An 18960-nucleotide genomic window follows, 5' to 3' on the forward strand; every position below is an offset into this window, starting at 1 on the left:
GTAAAGTGCTTCAAACTGTTAAATTTATCTTGACCTCTTGGTTGCACTCTCTGACTGCTTTTTAAATGAAGTAATCAATATCTCACAGCCCTTTAAATAGCTTAAACTTCTCAAATATTTTACCTGTGTCCTAGTTAAGCTGTAAGTAAAGGGTTTACTCCTGTTCCTGTAAATCTAGAGTCAATTATGCTAAATCTGAAGACAATTATGTACTTTTGAGGAACTCTGTATGAATTAAATGGTTGTTTTAATAAAATCGAAGGCTCATATTTTGTTTAAAGTAACCCAATAATGAGGAGACATTATTTTCTCGCAGAACAAGCATTCTGTTTGCAACTTCAAATGTAGACTATTTATGTCCTTTACCATTGCATGTAGCTTCTGTTTTCCACACAGGGCTTGTTGAAGGTATTAATTTTCTTACTGTGATAGGGTGATCAACCGTCCTGTCAAGAAAATGGATCTCTATGTCACCCTTTAGCATGATTAAATGGAGGCATGTTTCTGTGAAAAAACACCAGATTTTCATGAGACAAATGAAACTGTAGGAAGGTCTACTTTTACAGAATTATTTTATTTTTAGTATCTCAAAGTCTTCCATTTGGGTTTTGGTTTATTTGTAGGAAAACGTTGCAGCTAATAGTGTATGTCTTGTATTACTTAAGAGAAGACAAGGGCAAAGCCAATAATTTTAAATGTTTCCACATTTGAAAAAAATTAAAGAATCAGAAATTGCTGTGTTATCGTTAGAATACTAGTAGGGGTGAGCATCTGTCACCTTATACACTTACTAATCAGTCAGTGTCTCTTTTAGGGGACCCTCTCCTTGTTCTTACTTCTTTCCTTGTTAACAAAGAGCTATCATCTTTTCCGATCTGAGTACTTATAAAAATCACACACCATAGAATTTCAGCATCAGTAGCATTAAGCCAGTTGGATAGTGCTCTTATGAGCCTGTGCGCATGCCAAACTTTAAATTACTCCAAGTGACGTACTTGACAGCTAATGAAGATTTCATATTTTGGTCACTTAGCAGAGGGCACCTGTTATGATTCTTTCTATTCACTGAAGAATAACATTTCCAAATGGCAGTTTTAAAGAACAGTATTTAAACTTCCCTACAGTCATAATTCCTTCCCAAGGAGTGGGAGTTGGGAGGAGATTGAGGTAATTAAACAAAAGGAACAGAGAGAAGGTGGGGGACCAGGGTGGAGGTGGAACTCTCCAAAAGCCCCTGTTGTTTCATTTCCTACTGGAAGCTGCCCATATGTGTGCTTCGTGCCCCCTCCCCCTCCGAGCCGCGGCCGTCGTGCAGGCTGACCGGCTGGGGTCAATGCCTTGCCTATTGATCAGTATCCCTGCAGTCCCTTGCTCCAGCAGCTGCTTCATTGGCTTCTTTCAGGGCCTGCTTCAGTACATTAGAATAGAAATCCATAACCAGAGCTGTGCTCATCCAAGCAGGGGAAGAAACTAAATTAAATGGTATAAAACAATCTTGGATCAGGAGTTTGTGCCAATTCATCTTGATCTAAGATGTCACACCGGGCTCTCTGTCTGAGCACCTGGGCTAGAGGCAGCCATAGTGAAAATAGATGGAGCTGCGATCATTCATTTGTCAGCTAAGGAGCAAGGCAGCGGTTAGCAATTCCCTTCTGCAGAGGTCAGCTGACAGAACAATCAGTGCAACTGCAGAATAGAGCTTTCCTTTGAACTATTGTTATGGAGCATGCTCTTGCTGAGACATGGGGGGAGGGGAGCTTAGTTGGCTTCCTGTTTGAAGAAGACTATGTAAAGAATAAAATACATACTACATGAATCTAGATGCAGTTGTACAGAGCTTTTACTTTTAGTGTCTGTTCTTGTACATAAATAAAGTTGGTTTTAAATGCATGTACTGAGGTATAGATTATCAAACTGTTAAATATCACTTTGTCTAGAATTAGGGTCCATTTTCAGCCTTCTAAACGTAGAAGCAGTGATTACTGATTTTTTTCCTTCTTAGCATGGTTAAGCTTTTTGGAGTTTTTTCCCCCTTTGGTTACTATAAACTATCACAGATCAGTGTCATACTCTGAATCTATAATCTCATGTTCATGCTAATATTTTTACTAACATTTCCTCTCTTGTCTTTAAAAAATTAGAAAAAACATCCATGAAGAGACAGAAATGCATATTTTGGTATCAGATAAGTGGATATATCTTACGTTACTTAAATATTTTTAAACATTTTAATTACGGCTTTTTATAAGAAGTGTTAATTCATGAAATATAGTTATAAAGTAATTGTATAACATTAGAGGAACATCATTATAAAGCAGCTTGTATGTGATTTGAAATACACCAAACAAAATAAAGCAAATTAGGAAAATAAATAACTAAAATTTTATATGAAACAATTGGAATATTTTTAAAGGTATGTCTATTCTCTATTGTCCCATTTTAGATTTTGTCTTTTATTTAAAATTTTACTGGAGTACAATTGACTTACAATGTTGTATTAATTTCAGGTGTACAGCAAAGTGAATCAGTTATACATATGCATACATCCATTCCTTTTCAGATTCTTTTCCCATATAGATCATTACACAGTATTGCATAGATTTCCCCGTGCTATACCTAGATTTTTGTCTTTCTATCCATGCTTTAAAACTAATGACATAGTTCCTGAACTTTTTTTTAAACAATAAAATATGACATGCAGAAGAAACTATAGCTGCAACAAGAACAAATCTTTTTTGTTCTCAATTGCACCAGACTTTTCTTGGAATCCAAATAAACAGTAATTACTCTTTGATGTTACCACCTTAGTTTTCTAGTTAAATAATCCCCCATTTTTTTTCCTTAAGTACTTTAATGCCACTTTCTTACTCAATGATTCCTTTTCAGCTCTTAAATTCTTTATGATATCTTAACAGTTTCCATTTCTTAGATTCAGCTGAGTCCTCTTGCCCACATCCTACTCCACCTTTCAACAACAGCTAAATGAATAGAATTTAAGGAGTTCCCATTGTGGCACAGTGGGTTGAAGATCTACCATTTCCACAGCTGTGGCATATGTTACAGCTATGCCTTGGATGTGATCCCTGGCGTAGGAATTTCCGTATGTGTGGGTGCGGCCCCAAAATAGTAATAATAAATTTTTTTAAATGGAATATAAGTATACCAAGAAATTTTGTCCTCTAAGGTTTTGTGGGTTGTTTTTTTTTTTTGTAAGTTTTTGTTTTTTTTGCTACACCCTTGTAATGGGGAAATTCCGGAGGCCAAGAATCGAATCCATGCCCCAACAGCAGCCTGAGCCACTGCAGTGACAATGCCAGATACTTAACCCACTGCTCCCCCTTGGTGTTTTTTAATTAGCTTCTAGAAAGGCCAAACCTACCTCTCTTGCAAGAGGTTTTAAATTTTTGCTTTGTTTTAGTTAATTAGGATTTTTGAAAGAACTCAGAGCGTGACATCTAATATCTTTCTGCAATATTTCCATCAACTCCTCAGACCTCACCATGTATCTTGAAGCCATCCACTTCTCTGCATCTCCTATGTTAAATTTCAACACCTTAATCTCTCACTTTGATTTGTACAATACCCTCTTCATCAATTACTTCACTTCCAACATTATTCATATATGCTCAGTGGTTTTCTAAAACCCTAAATTCTGTTGTCGAGATGTGGATATGACCAATGGAGCCATCCATGATCTACCCCTTTCCTGATGCTCACCTCTTTTCCTCTTCTTGGCTCATAGAATTCTAGCCCAGTTACCTATCCTTGCAATAGAAATCAACAAGTTCCTCCATGCTTTAGGTTCTTACGTGTACTGTCCTCTTAGACCTTAAAGTTCTTCTTGATTTTGTAACCTTTACATATCTAACTCCTGTTTAGTCATCTTTAAGTTCAGTGAAGAAAGAAACTTTGCTGTTTTTATCCCTATTAATTCATTTTAATTCGCCCCATATCAGTTTATTAATTCATATTAGCATAATGTCATGTATACATTAGACCTTTCATTCTCATATGTTGAATGACTGAGTAGTTTATGCTGGAATAAATTGTGAAATCTACCACCACTGGCACTCACAGTTTTCCGTTTGACCACTGCATGAGTCATCCTTTGGTTCTGCTTGACACTAGTCTTGTTTACCCCACAATCCACCTTGCATACTACCACTATCATCATCTTTGTGACAGTGACTCTCATGTCACCGCCTTATACAGTATTGTACAGTGACTTTCCAAAAGTTTAGCCACAAGTTAAAAGTCTGGCTTGCAATGCAGAGGCCTCTCGTGTTTGGTACCCCTTTCATTTCCACAGTTGTTATTACCCTGCCTTACCTGCAGAAGCATAGAATGACAAAGACAAGAAAACAAAGAGACAAAATAAAACATTTAAAAGTATTCCAGAGGTTCCTGCTGCTAATTTCTTGGCTGGCATCCTGCTCTGAGGATCCTTTGTTGTAGTGATTTAATTAATAAGTAGAGCAGTGTATTAAAAGAGGCCAGAAAAGCTGGATGGATTAATATTAGAGCAGAAAGCTGATCTCCATCAGGATGGCTCCAGGAGTTCACTTTTGAAATCCCTCCCTACCAAATATATAGCTGTGATGGATAAAATCAACAAATAGAAAACCAAAGAGACATAACTAGGCTCAAAAGAGATAGATATCTCTGTCGACTAGTAATGGAATAGAAATGCAGTGATCTGGGCCAAAACCATTAGTTGCTTTCCAGAAGCAGGTTTTGACTCCTATGAGCAAAGAGGACTTAAAATATATAATGAATAAAGCTTAAAGCCAGGAGCAGACTGTGGCTTCCTCAGTTCCTGTAAGGACATTGAACAAATATGAGTGACTTGCAGTGTTAACTGTAGTAGAAAATAATGAAAAGAAGTGAGTTGTGTTCAATCTGGGAAGCTAGAAACAAAACAAAGAGAAAGAGAATGGGGAAAAAACCTAAAGAAAGTGGGAGAAAGGACAATAATAATAATTTTAAAAGTGAATTCGCTTTGTGGCTTAGCGGTTAGGAACCCCACTGATATCCACAAGGATGCGCTTTCAATCGCTCACTCAGTGGGTTAAAGATCCTGCATTGCCATGAGCTGTGGTTTGGGACTCAGATGTGGCTCAGATCTGGTATTGCTGTGGTTGTGTGTGGCGTAGGCTGGCAGCTGCAGCTCTGATTTGACCCCTAGCCTGAGAACTTCCATATACTGCATGTTTGGCCATAAAAAAAAAAAAAAAACTAGTGAAATAGAAAACAATGAAGCAGTAAGATCAAAACTGGGACTTTTTTGGAAAGCAGATAAAATACATATTTCTACGAAAATCAATCAAGAAAGGTGTCAAAAAATAACATTAGAGAAATGACAGACAACGCTTAATGGATCCATAGCAGCTGTTACAATTGAGATTTTTAAGTCATAGAGAGAATACTCCAAATAAATTGGAGTTCCTGTTGTGGCACAGTGGAAATGAATCCGACTAGTATCCATTAGGATGCAGGTTTGATCCCTGGCCTTTCTCAGTGGGTCAGGGATCTGGCATTGCTGTGAGCTGTGGTGTAGGTTGCAGACATGGTTGGGATCCCACGTTGCTGTGGCTGTGGTTATAGGCTGGCAGCTGCAACTCCAATTCGATCCCTAGCCTGGGAGCTTCCGTAAGCCACGGGTGTGGCCCTAAAAAGAAAAACACAAAAACAACAACAAAAACAAACCAACTTCAAATCAATACATTTAAATACCTAGATGAAATGGATAATTCCTTTTTTTTTTTTTTTTTTTTGTCTTTTAGTGCCATACCCACAGCATATGGAAGTTCCCCAGCTAAGGGTCAAATCCGAGCAGCAGCTGCCAGCCTTGCCACAGCCAGATTTGAGCTGCATCTGTGACCTATGCCACAGCTTTTGTCAATGCTGGATCCTTAACCAACTGAGCGAGGCCAGGGATCAAACCTGCATCCTCGTGGCTACTAGTCAGGCTCTTAACCTGCTGAGCCGCAATGTAAATTACTAAAATGGATAATTCTTTTTTTTTTTTTTTTTTTGTCTTTTGTCTTTTTTGTTGTTGTTGTTGTTGTTACTGTTGCTATTTCTTGGGCCGCTCCCGCGGCATATGGAGTTTCCCAGGCTAGGGGTTGAATCGGAGCTGTAGCCACCGGCCTACGCCAGAGCCACAGCAAACGCAGGATCCGAGCCGCGTCTGCAACCTACACCACAGCTCACGGCAACGCTGGATCGTTAACCCACTGAGCAAGGGCAGGGACCGAACCCGCAACCTCATGGTTCCTAGTCGGATTCGTTAACCACTGCGCCACGACGGGAACTCCGGATAATTCTTTTAAAACTATGAGCTATCAGAAATGATTCAAAAAGAAATAGAATCAAACCAAGTAAGCAGCTATTAGAGACAAAGAATTCATAATAAAAAGTATTCCTGTCTCCCCCTGCTCCTTAACCACCCTGTATATCCTCTGCTCTGTGTCTCTGGAGGAAGAGCATCCTGAGACACAGGCTGTGATGATTTTAGAGGATTTTCATCTAACTTCAAGAATTCTTTTTTTTTTCCATTTTTTTTTATTACTCAAATGAATTTATCACATCTGTAGTTGTATAATGATCATAACAATCTGATTTCACAGGATTTCTATCCCACAGCCCAGGCACATCTTCCCACCCCCAAACTGTCTCCTCTGGAGACCATAAGTTTTTCAATGTCTGTGAGTCAGCATCTGTTCTGCAAGAAGTTCTGTCTGTCCTTTTTTCAGATTCAACATGTCAGTGAAAGCATTGGATGTTGGTGTCTCATTGTATGGCTGACTTCACCTAGCATGATAGTTTCTAGGTCCATCCATGTTGCAAAAAATGCTGGTATTTCGTTCTTTTTCATGGCGGAGTAATATTCCATTGTGTATATGTACCACATCTTCTGGATCCACTCCTCTGTCGATGGATATTTAGGTTGTTTCCATGTCTTGGCTATTGTAAATAGTGCTGCAGTGAACATCGGAGTACATGTGTCTTTGCGAGTCGTGGTTTTCTCTGGATAAGTGCCCAGGAGTGAAATTGCTGGATCAAATGGAAGTTCTATTTTTAGTTTTCTGTGGAATTTCCATACTACTTTCCACAGTGGTTGCACCAATTTACAATCCCACCAACAGTGTACTAGGGTTCCTTTTTCTCCACACCCTCTCCAGCACTTCTTGTTTGTAGACTTTTTGATGATGGCCATTCTGGCTGGTGTCAGGTGGTACCTCAGTGTGGTTTTGATTTAGGTTTCTCTAATAATGAGTGATGTTGAACGTCTTTTCATGTGTTTCTTGGCCATCTGTATGTCTTCTTTGGAGAATTGTCTGTTTAGATCTTCTGCCCACTTTTTGATGGGGTTGTTTGTTTTTTTGGTATGGAGCTGCAGAAGGTGTTTATAAATTTTGGAGATGAATCCCTTGTCAGTCGATTCACTTGTAAAGATTTTCTCCCATTCTGTGGGTTGTCTTTTTGTGTTGTTTAGGGTTTCCTTTGCTGTGCAGAAACTTTGAAGTTTGATTAGATCCCATTTGTTTATTTTTCTTTTTATTGTCAATACTCTGATAGGTGGATCTGAGAAGATGTTGCTGTCATTTATGTCAGAGAGTGTTTGGCCTATGTTTTCCTCTAGGAGTTTGATAGTGTCTGGTCTTATATCTAGGTCTTTAATCCATTTGGAGTTTATTTTTGTGTATGGTGTTAGGGAGTGTTCTAATTTCATTCTTTTCCATGTGGCCATCCAGTTTTCCCAGCACCACTTCTTGAACAAGCTGTCCTTTCTCCATTGTATATTCTTGCCTCCTTTGTCATAGATGAGTTGGCTGTAGGTGCGTGGGTTGAATTCTGGGCTTTCTATCCTGTTTCACTGATCTGTATTTCTGTCTTTGTGCCAGTACCATGCGGTTTTGACAACTGTTTCTTTGTAGTATAGTCTGAAGTCCGGGAGCCTGATTCCTCCAGCTCCATTTTTCTTTTTCAGGATGTCTTTGGCTATTCTGGGTCTTTTGTGCTTCCAAACAAACTTTAAAATATTTTGTTCAAGTTCTGTGAAAAATGTCCTTGGTAATTTGATAGGGATTGCATTGAATCTGTAGATTGCCTTAGGTAGTATAGTCATTTTGAAAATATTAACTCTTCCAATCCACAAGCATGGTATATCTTTCCATCTATCTGTGTCCTCTTTGATTTCTTTCATCAGTGGCTTGTAGTTTTCAGAGTACAGGTCTTTTGTTTCTTTAGGTAGGTTTACTCCTAGGTATTTTATTCTTTTGGATGCGATGGTAAACGGGATTGCTTCCCTAATTTCCTTTTCTGCTCTTTCATTGTTAGTGTATAGAAACACTGTCGATTTCTGTGTATTAATTTTGCATCCTGCGACTTTGCCAAATTTGTGGATGAGCTCTAACAGTTTTCTGGTAGAGTCTTTAGGATTCTCTAGGTATAGTATCATGTCATCTGCAAATAGCGATAGTTTTACTACTTCCTTCCAATTTGGATTCCTTTTATTTCTTTTACTTCTCTGATTGCTGTGGCTAGGACTTCCAGAACTATGTTTTTGTTTTTTTTTTTTTATTTTTTGTCTTTTGTCTTTTTGTTGTTGTTGTTGTTGTTGTTGTTGCTATTTCTTGGGCTGCTCCTGCGGCATATGGAGGTTCCCAGGCTAGGGGTTGAATCGGAGCCGTAGCCACCGGCCTACGCCAGAGCCACAGCAACGCGGGATCCGAGCCGTGTCTGCAACCTACACCACAGCTCACGGCAACGCTGGATCGTTAACCCACTGAGCAAGGGCAGGGACCAAACCCACAACCTCATGGTTCCTAGTCGGATTCGTTAACCACTGCGCCACGACAGGAACTCCAGAACTATGTTGAAGAGTAGTGGGGAGAGCGGACATCCTTGTCTTGTTCCTGATCTCAGCGGGAATTCTTTCAGCTTTTCCTCATTGAGAATGATGTTTGCTGTGGGTTTGTCATATATGGCCTTTATCATGTTGAGGTAGGTTCCATTATGCCCACTTTCTGAAGGGTTTTTTTATCGGAAATGGGTGTTGGATTTTGTCAAAGGCTTTTTCTGCATCTATTGAGAGGATCATATGGTTTTTATTCTTCAGTTTGTTAATGTAGTGTATCACACTGATGGATTTGTGGATATTGAAGAACCCTTGCATCCCTGGGATAAATCCCACTTGATCATGATGTACAATCCTTTTAATGTATTGTTGGATGCGGTTTGCTAGTATTTTGTTGAGGATTTTGCATCGATGCTCATCAGTGAAATTGGCCTATAGTTTTCTTTTTTTTTGTGGAGTCTTTGTCTGGTTTTGGTACCAGGGTGATGGTGGCCTCATAGAATGAGTTTGGAAGTATCCCTTCCTCTGCAATTTTTTGAAATAGTTTCAGAAGGAGAGGTGTTAGCTCTTCTCTAAATGTATGATAGAATTCGCCTGTGAAGTCATCTGGTCCTGGACTTTTGTTTGTTGGAAGTTTTTTAATCACGGTTTCCATTTCAGTTCTTGTGATGGGTCCATTCATCTTTTCTATTTCATCTTGGTTTAGTCTTGGAAGATTGTATTTTTCTAAGAATTTGTCCATTTCTTCTAGGTTTTCCATTTTATTGGCATATAGTTGCATATAGTAGTCTCTTATGATCCTTTGTATTTCTGTGGTGTCCATTGTTACTTCTCCTTTTTCATTTCTAATTTTATTGATTTGAGTCCTCTCTCCATTTTGCTTGATAAGTCTGGCTAGGGGTTTATCAATTTTGTTGATCTTTTCAAGGAACCAGCTTTTCGTTTCATTGATCTTTTCTATGGTTTTCTTTGTTTCTATTTCATTGCTCTGATCTTTATGATTTCTTTCCTTCTACTAACTTTAGGTCTTGTCTGTTCTTCTCTCTTGAGCTGCTTTAGATGTAAAGTTAGCTTGTTTATTTGGGCTTTTTCTTGTTTCCTGAGGTGGGCTTGTATTACTATAAACTTTCCACTTAGAACAGCTTTTGCTGCATCCCATCGGTTTTGGAGTGTCTTATCTTCATTGTCATTTGCTGCTAGGTATTTTTTAATTTCCTCTTGATTTCTTCAGTGATCCATTGGTTGTTCAGTAGCATGTTGTTGAGTCTCCACGTGTTTGTGTTTTTTGCAGTTTTTTTCTTGTTGTTGATTTCCAGTCGTACAGCATTGTCATCAGAAAAGATGCATGATATGATTTCAGTTTTCTTAAAGTTACTGAGGTTGGATTTGTAGCCCAGGATATGATCAGTCTTAGAGAATATTCCATGTGCACTTGAGCAGAATGTGTATTCTGTTGCTCTTGGATGAAATGTCCTATAAATTTCTATTAAGTCCATCTGGTTTAATGCTTCATTCAGGGCCTGTGTTTCCTTATTGATTTTCTGTCTGGTTGATCTGTCCATTGCTGTAAGTGGGGTGTTAAAGTCCCCCACTATGATTGTGTTATTGTCAATTTCTCCTTTTAAGGTTGTTAACAGTTGCCTTATATATGGTGGTGAACCTGTGTTGTGTGTGTAGATATTTAAAATTGTTATGTCATCTTCTTGGATTGATCCTTTGATCATTATGTAATGTCCTTCTTTGTCCCTTAAAATATTCTTCATTTTAAAGTCTATTTTGTCTGATATGAGTATTGCTACTCCAGCTTTCTTTTGATCCCTGTTTGCATGAAATATTTTCTTCCATCCTCTCACTTTCACTTTGTATGTGTCCCTAGAAGTGAAGTGGGTCTCTTGAAGACAGCATATATATGGGTCTTTTTTTTGCATCCATTCAGCCAGTCTATGTCTTTTGGTTGGGGCATTTAGTCCATTAACATTTACGGCAATTATTGATATGTATGTTCTTATTGCCATTTTATTAATTACTTTGGATTTGTTTTTGCTGCTCTTTTTCCTTTCCTTCTTCTCTTGTTCTTTTCTGCCTAGAGAAGTTGCTTTAGTATTTGTTGTAAGGCTGGTTTAGTGTTGTTGAATTCTCTCAGCTTTTGCTTATCTGTGAAGGTTTTGATTTCTCCTTCAAATCTGAACAAGAGCCTTGCTGGGTAGAGTAATCTTGGTTGGAGGTTTCTTCCTTTTATCACGTTAAGTATATCATGCCACTCCCTTCTGGCCTGCACAGTTTCTGTTGAATAATCTGCCAATAGCCTTATCGGGGTTCCTTTGTTTGTTACTTGTTCCTTTCCCTAGCTGCCTTCAAGATTTTCTCTTTGTCTTTAATTTTGGTCAGTTTGATTAGTATGTGTCTCAGGGTGTTCCTCCTTGGGTTTATTTTATATGACTCATTGTGCTTCCTGTATTTGAGTGATTCCTTCCCCATGTTAGGGAAGTTTTCGGCTGTTATCTCTTGGAATATTTTTTCTGTCTCCTCTCTCTCTTCTCCTTCTGGCACCCCTATAATATGGATGTTGGTGCGTTTCACGTTGTCCCAGAGTTCTCTGAGACTCTCTTCATTTGTTTTCAATCTTTTTTCTCTATTCTGTTCTGAATCCGTAATTTCCACTCATCTGTCCTCCACCTTGCTTATTCATTCTTCTGCCTCCTGTATTCTGCTCTTAGCTGCTTCTAGTGAATTTTTTATTTCAGTTATTGTATTTTGCATCTCTTCTTGTTTCAGTTTTATATCTTGTATCTCTTTGATCAGTGTTTCCTGTAAGTTATCCATCTTTGCCTCCAGTTTATTTCCAATGTCTTGCATCATCTTCAGCATCAACAGTCTAAAGTCTTTTTCCTGGAGGCTGAGAATCTCCTCATGGCTTAGCTGTTTTTCTGGAGTTTTTCCTTTCTCCCTCATCTGAGTTATAGTCCTCTGTCTTTTCATTTTTATAGCTTTTTGGTGTGGTGACCTTCTTACAGATAATAGAGTTGTAGCCTCTCTTACTTCTGATGTCTGCCCCCCTGTGGCTGAAGTCAGTATCTAACTGCAAGAATTCTTTTGGAGTTCCCGTCGTGGTGCAGTGGTTAACGAATCTGACTAGGAACCATGAGATTGCGGTTTGGTCCCTGCCCTTGCTCAGTGGGTTAACGATCTGGCGTTGCCATGAGCTATGGTGTAGGTTGCAGACGCGGCTCGGATCCCGTGTTGCTGTGGCTCTGGCGTAGGCTGGCAGCTACAGCTCCGATTCAACCCCTAGCCTGGGAACCTCCATATGCTGTGGGAGCAGCCCAAAGAAATAGCAAAAAGACCAAAAAAAAAAAAAAAAAAAAAGAATTCTTTAACTGGTTTCATAGAATTGGGGAGTGGAGTTACTTAACCGAGTTTTGGAGGCATGTATTATATTGCTACCAAGACCCAAAAGAATAGCATATGAAAAGACAAGCATAGTTCAGTCTTTCCTATGCACGTAAATGTAATTTAGTTTAGAGCTTGTGTAGCCTATCTACCTACCTACGTATCTGCTGATCTCCATTTATCCATTCGTTCATGCACCTGTACCTGGAATTTACCCCTGGAATGCACACATGGTTCAAGACCAGAAAAGTATACATTTTAGGTAACACTGATATGATTATATTATAGATAGATAAAAAATATTTGATAAGGTCAGGATCACAGTGACCTCTGGGGCAAGGGAGGCATAGTGAAGTGAAGTCTACAATCCATAGTAGACTTTAGTTATATCCATATAAGTTAATTGCTTTCTAAAATCTCAAGCACCTGTGGAAAATATTAAGATTTTATAAAGTTGATTGTGCACAATAAAGAAAGAGATATTCTTTATTCTCTATGTAATTCTTTTGATGCTTATAATATTACATAATAATATCAAACAGAAAAGGTAGAGCAGATGTAGACAGAGGTAGACTAGAAGGGGGCCAGGACTGAACAAAGGACCAAATCTCTGAAGAATTTTATGAGAAGGAGTGAGGTGTTGTTAACTTAGAGAAAGATTGGGAGAATAAATTTTAAGAAGCAGTGTTATGTGTTGGGAATGTAATTCTCCGTTATCTCCTACTTACTGATACGTTAATAAAGATTTGAAATTGTTCTCCGTTATGTTTTGGGTGTCATGCTAGTATTTCTTCTGAATAGGAAATTGTGCTGAGCTTTGTCCTGGTTGTGAGTACTTCTTCAGATGGCTGGTTGGGTTTGTGCATTCTGGTCCATGGAGACAAAATACTTGTCCTTTATCTTCCTTTTGTTTCCCATTGCTCTTATTGCCTGTCAGACTTCTCATCTTTTGAGTCTTAAATTTGGCATTTCCTCTTTTGTGGACAGGCTTTTCTTTTTTGTGTACTAGTGAGCTTCTTGAAAACCTGTGCTGTTTATTTTCATGTTTGCAATTCCCTGGCCCAAAGTATATGCTCGATAAATATTTGTACAATTAGTGGGAAAATTAAGAAATTAGTTAACAATCTTTTAAAAAACAGATTTATTGAGATGTGGCTTGTATTCCATAAAATTCATCCCTTAAAATGTAGAATCCAGTGATTCTTAGTATATTTGGAATTGTGCAGATAATATCATAATCTAATTTTACAGCATTTTCATCTCAAAAACCTAGAACTCATTAACCATCATTAACCATTTCACCCCGTCCCAGTCCTAAGCAACCACTCATGTACCTTCTATCTATGTAGATTTGCCAATTCTGGACATTTCATGTAAATGGAATTCTACAACAATATGTGGTCCTTTATGACTGACTTTTTCCCCTCTGTGTAATGTTTTGAAGTCATCTGCATTGCAGCTTGTATTAGTGTTTCATTCCTTTTTATTGCTGAATATTTTATTGGATGGTTATACAATATTTTGTCTACCCAGTTGTCAGTTGGTGGACATTTGAGTTGTTTCTACTTTTTGGCTGTATGAATAATGTTGCTGTGGACATTCATGTGCAAGTCTTTGTATATACATTTGTTTTCATTCCTCTTGCTGTAGATACCTGGGAGTGGGATTGCTGGGATATATCTTCTAATTATATGTTTAGTTTCTTGAGGAACTACCAAACCATTTTTCCAGAGTAGTTGTATCATTTTACATTCCCAACAGCAATGCATGAAAGTTTCAATTTTTGTACAGACTCAACAGTACATGTTATGGTCTGTCCTTTTAATTGCAACCATTCTAGTGGATGTGAGGTGATATCTACTGTGGTTTTGGTTTGCATTTTTCTAATGACCAGTGATGCTGAGCATTTTTAATATGTGTACTGGCCATTCATATATCTTTGGAAATATCTATTTAAATTGTTTGCTCATTTTAAAAGTTAGGTTTTCTTATTATTGAGTTGTAAGGGGAGTTCCTTAAAGCATTCTGGATACAATCCTTTATAATAATTTGACCATATTTTTTCTTAGTTTGTGTGTTCTTTTTACTTTCTTGATTCTGTCATTTGAAGTATGAAAGTTTTCAATATTGATGAGGTTCAATTAAAAAACATTAACTGAAACAAAGAAGTTCAGCAGGCTCATTCCACTTCCAAGAATCCATCCAGGGATGGAAACAGTGAGGGCTCGCAGGACTGATGCCATGAGAGCTGCCGAGGAAAGTTCAAGGAGTGGTCCTTGGTGGCAGAGAGGCTGAAAGCATCCAGAAGGCCATAGCCTCCTTGGTGCTCAGAAAATATAAAAAATGCGTTCCCCACGGCAAGGCAGATTTTTTAGATTCACAGTGATGTATTCCATTCTGCTGGACTACAGAAAAGAAAAGTCCGTTTTTATGCATCATGGAGCAGAGCAAAAAGGAAAATGAGCAACTACCTGATAAGTGCTCTTGAAAAATGCTTAAATAAAAGCTCAATGGTGTGAAGACCGTCATAGTTTTGGAAGTCCTAGCCATAGCAATTAGACAAACAAAAAAAATAAAAGGCATCTATATAGGAAGAGAAGAGATAAAACTGTCACTGTATGCAGATGACATGATACTATACATAGAAAACCATAAGGACTCAACCCCAAAACTACTTGAACTGATCAACAATTTCAGCAAAGTAGCAGGATATAAGATTAACATTGAGAAATCAGTCGCATTTCTGTATACCAGCAATGAAATATTAGAAAAGGAATACAAAAATACGATACCTTTTAAAATTGCACTTCACAAAATCAAATACCTCAGAATACACCTGACCAAGGAGGTAAAGGAGCTATATGCCGAGAACTATAAAACTTTAATCAAAGAAATCAAAGAAGATGTAAAGAAATGGAAAGATATTCCATGTTCCTGGATTGGAAAAATCAATATTGTAAAAATGGCCATACTACCCAAAGCAATCTACAGATTCAATGCAATCCCTATCAAATTACCCATGACATTGTTCACAGAACTAGAACAAACAATCCAAACATTTATATGCAACAACAAAAGACCCAGAATCGCCAAAGCAATCCTGAGAAACAAAAACCAAGCAGGAGGCATAACTCTCCCAGACTTCAAGAAATACTACAAAGCCACAGTCATCAAAACAGTGTGGTACTGGTATCAAAACAGACAGACAGACCAATGGAACAGAATAGAGAATCCGGAAATAAACCCCGACACCTATGGTCAATTACTCTTTGACAAGGGAGGCAAGAACATAAAATGGGAAAAAGAAAGTCTATTCAGCAAGTATTGCTGGGAGACCTGGACAGATGCATGCAAAGCAATGAGACTAGAACACACCCTCACACCATGCACAAAAATAAACTCAAAATGGCTGACAGACTTAAATATAAGACAGGACACCATCAAACTCCTAGAAGAGAACATAGGCAAAACACTCTCTGACATCAACATCACGAATATTTTCTCAGGTCAGTCTCCCAAAGCAATAGAAATAAGAGCAAAAATAAACCCCGTGGGACCTCATCAAACTGACAATCTTTTGCACAGCAAAGGAAACCCAAAAGAAAACAAAAAGACAATTACAGAATGGGAGAAAATAGTTTCAAATGATGCAACCGACAAGGGCTTCATCTCTAGAATATATAAGCAACTTATACAACCCAACAGCAAAAAAGCCAATCACCCAATGGAAAAATGGGCAAAAGACCTGAATAGACTATTCTCCAAGGAAGAGATACAGATGGCCAGCAAACACATGAAAAAATGCCCAACATCGCTGATTATAAGAGAAATGCAAATCAAAACTACCATGAGACACCACCTCACACCAGTCAGAATGGCCATCATTCATAAGTCCACAAATAACAAGTGCTGGAGTGGGTGTGGAGAAAAGGGAACCCTCCTGCACTGTTGGTGGGAATGTAAACTGGTACAGCCACTATGGAGAACAGTTTGGAGATACCTTAGAAATCTATACATAGAACTTCCATATGACCCCACAATCCCACTCTTGGGCATCTATCCAGACAAAACTCTACTTAAAAGAGACACATGCTCCCGCATGTTCATTGTAGCACTATTCACAATAGCCAGGACATGGAAACAACCCAAATGTCCATCGACAGATGATTGGATTCAGAAGAGGTGGTATATATATATAATGGAATACTACTCAGCCATAAAAAAGAATGACATAATGCCATTCACAGCAACATGGATGCAACTAGAGACTCTCATACTGAGTGAAATGAGCCAGAAAGACAAAGACAAATACCATATGATATCACTTATAACTGGCATCTAATATCCAGCACAAATGAACATCTCAGAAAAGAAAATCATGGACTTGGAGAAAAGACTTGTGGCTGCCTGCTGGGAGGGGGAGGGAGTGGGAGGGATTGGGAGCTTGAGGTTATCAGATACAACTTAGAATAGATTTACAAGGAGATCCTGCTGAGTAGCATTGAGAACTTTGTCTAGATACTCATGTTGCAACACAACAAAGTGTGAGGAAAAAATGTAATTGTAATGTATACATGTAAGGATAACTTGATCCCTTTGCTGTACAGTGGGAAAATAAAAACAAAAAACAAAAAACAAAAAAACATTAAAAGTTATTCATGCTTTTGGTATCATATTTAAGAAATCATTGCCTAATGCAAGATGATGAAGATATACATCTGTTTTTTTTCCTGCAAGTTAGTTAGTTTTAGGTCTTACATTTAGGACTGTGATCCATTTTTAGCTGATTTTTCTGTATGGTGAGAGGTAGAAGTCAAATTTTTTCTTTTGCACATGAAAAACCTGTTACCCAGTGCCATTTGTTGAAAAGACTGTTCGTTCCTGAATTACCACCCTTGAATGTGTTTCTTATCATATGTATTGATAATCTTTTAATTTTTATTCTTATGTTTTGGTTTTCAGGTTGCTTGTCAAGTGTTCCACAAATGAAAAAAATTTCCACATCCTATGAGGAAAGACGGAAGCAAGCTACTGCTATTGTTTTACTAGGAGTAATTGGAGCTGAATTTGGTGCTGAAATTGAACCTCCTAAACTGCTGACCAGACCTCGAAGCTCTAGTCAAATTCCTGAGGGATTTGGTTTGACTAGTGGTGGATCCAACTACTCATTGGCCAGACATACTTGTAAGTTGAAAATTCCTAATGCTGATCTATTGCTTCTCAATACATATTATTTGTCAACAAAATCTCAGAATATTGAACATATCCGAGTTTTAGCTCACATAGAATGCTTAGATGAAGTTAGAAAGCAGTACAATCTATTTGACACATTACACTGTATACTAACATAATCTTTCAAATGCTTTTCTTAGTATATTTCTGCGCTTGTGTTTCCACATTTTCATCAAGATTTTAGCCAAAATTTCTAACATCTAAAATAATTTCTGAAAACCTATTCAGCTTGTTTTGAAGGTGGTTTGAAAAGTCAGGGGTAGGGAGGAAAACCAATTTTTTCTTTAAAAAAAATATATATGTATGTATTTTAAAGTGTGTGAATGAGTAGTTATGAATGATCTCTGTAATTTAAAAAATATTCCAATAACAGTTTTTAAATGACTGAAAAATTACAATCAGAGCTCAAAGGGTTTGTGTCATATTGCTACTTTCAGTTCTGTGGTTAGTATGTTAAGAGGTGAGAGTATTTTATAATGAGGTCTTTTGGTCCTTTAGTGTCAGAACTCCCTTAGGTAAGGTCAGAATGTTCTTATCATATTGCAAGATCTTTTCTAACAAATGTGTCATTTTAAGGCCCAAATATAATCCTACTGAATACATCACAAGATACCTTTTGTAGCGTAAACTGCAATGTGTTCTTCTGGGGTTTTGGCCTTTAGGCAAAGGGAAAAGATCTATGCTACTTTGTCAGTTATGGCAGCAGAGAAGTTCATTGGATCGCTGTCACTTACTTTTGCTGAGAACCAAGAAGCCATATTAGTGGCTTTTATTATTAAAGCTCTCTTGCAGACTTAGCTGCCTGCCTTCTCCCCTCCGATCCCTTTTTAGACTCTTAATCCAACAAATACTTATTAGTGGTTGGTAATCTCTTGATCTCAATTTGGCATTGAGAATTAGAGAGTAATAAGAAGAATATCAACCTCAACAATGACAAACTACATAATTCTTTGAGCGCAATTTTAACCTCTTTTTCGTGCATTAACTCACTTAATCCTTATAATAACACTATAAAGTGGGTTCCTCAATTATCTCCATTTTACGCATAAGGCTAATTGAGCACAGAAGGGTAGAGGTTTGTTAACCTGGCTGACATTAGACCTCCAGGAAGTGGCAGTTTTTGTCTCAACACAGTCTGTTGGTTCTAGAGCTCATGCTTTTGACCATTATATAAACTGCTACCACTCAATGGTTTCTGGTTAAAAAGCACTTTCTTTTCTATCTCTGCATTTGATCGTCAAAATAGAAATTAAGATTTTTTTTCAAAGTGGCTCGGCCAAAAAATAATAAAAGCTGAATTTGAACTCAGGCTTCTTACCACCTGTCAAGCCATGCTCTTTCCATTTTCCACCCAGGCACATCCACTTCCCCCCTTTATCTTTTCTCAGGTTCTTCAAGTTCCCTGTCTTCCAGTCATGTCACCCACTCTACCAAGGGCTCTTTAATTTGGCTCAACCTTTCTCTGTCACTCCAGA

General features: G+C 38.0%; 1 protein-coding gene across 12 annotated transcripts in view; it reads left to right on the plus strand.

The window, feature by feature from the left end:
• WDR7 (WD repeat domain 7) overlaps nt 1–18960 on the plus strand; it is a 375641-nt gene that overhangs the window by 207236 nt on the left and 149445 nt on the right. For all 12 annotated transcript variants that reach the window (XM_021093595.2, XM_021093608.2, XM_021093602.2 and 9 more), the window contains one exon: nt 17216–17437. In XM_021093595.2, the coding sequence (XP_020949254.1) occupies nt 17216–17437 (222 nt within the window). The remainder of the gene's footprint in view (nt 1–17215; nt 17438–18960) is intronic.

Source organism: Sus scrofa, chromosome 1 (assembly GCF_054392235.1).
Source record: "Sus scrofa isolate SSC_HxYL_T2T_F1_AM1 chromosome 1, Sscrofa_HxYL_maternal_Yorkshire_Landrace_v2.0, whole genome shotgun sequence".
Classification (NCBI taxonomy): domain Eukaryota; kingdom Metazoa; phylum Chordata; class Mammalia; order Artiodactyla; family Suidae; genus Sus; species Sus scrofa.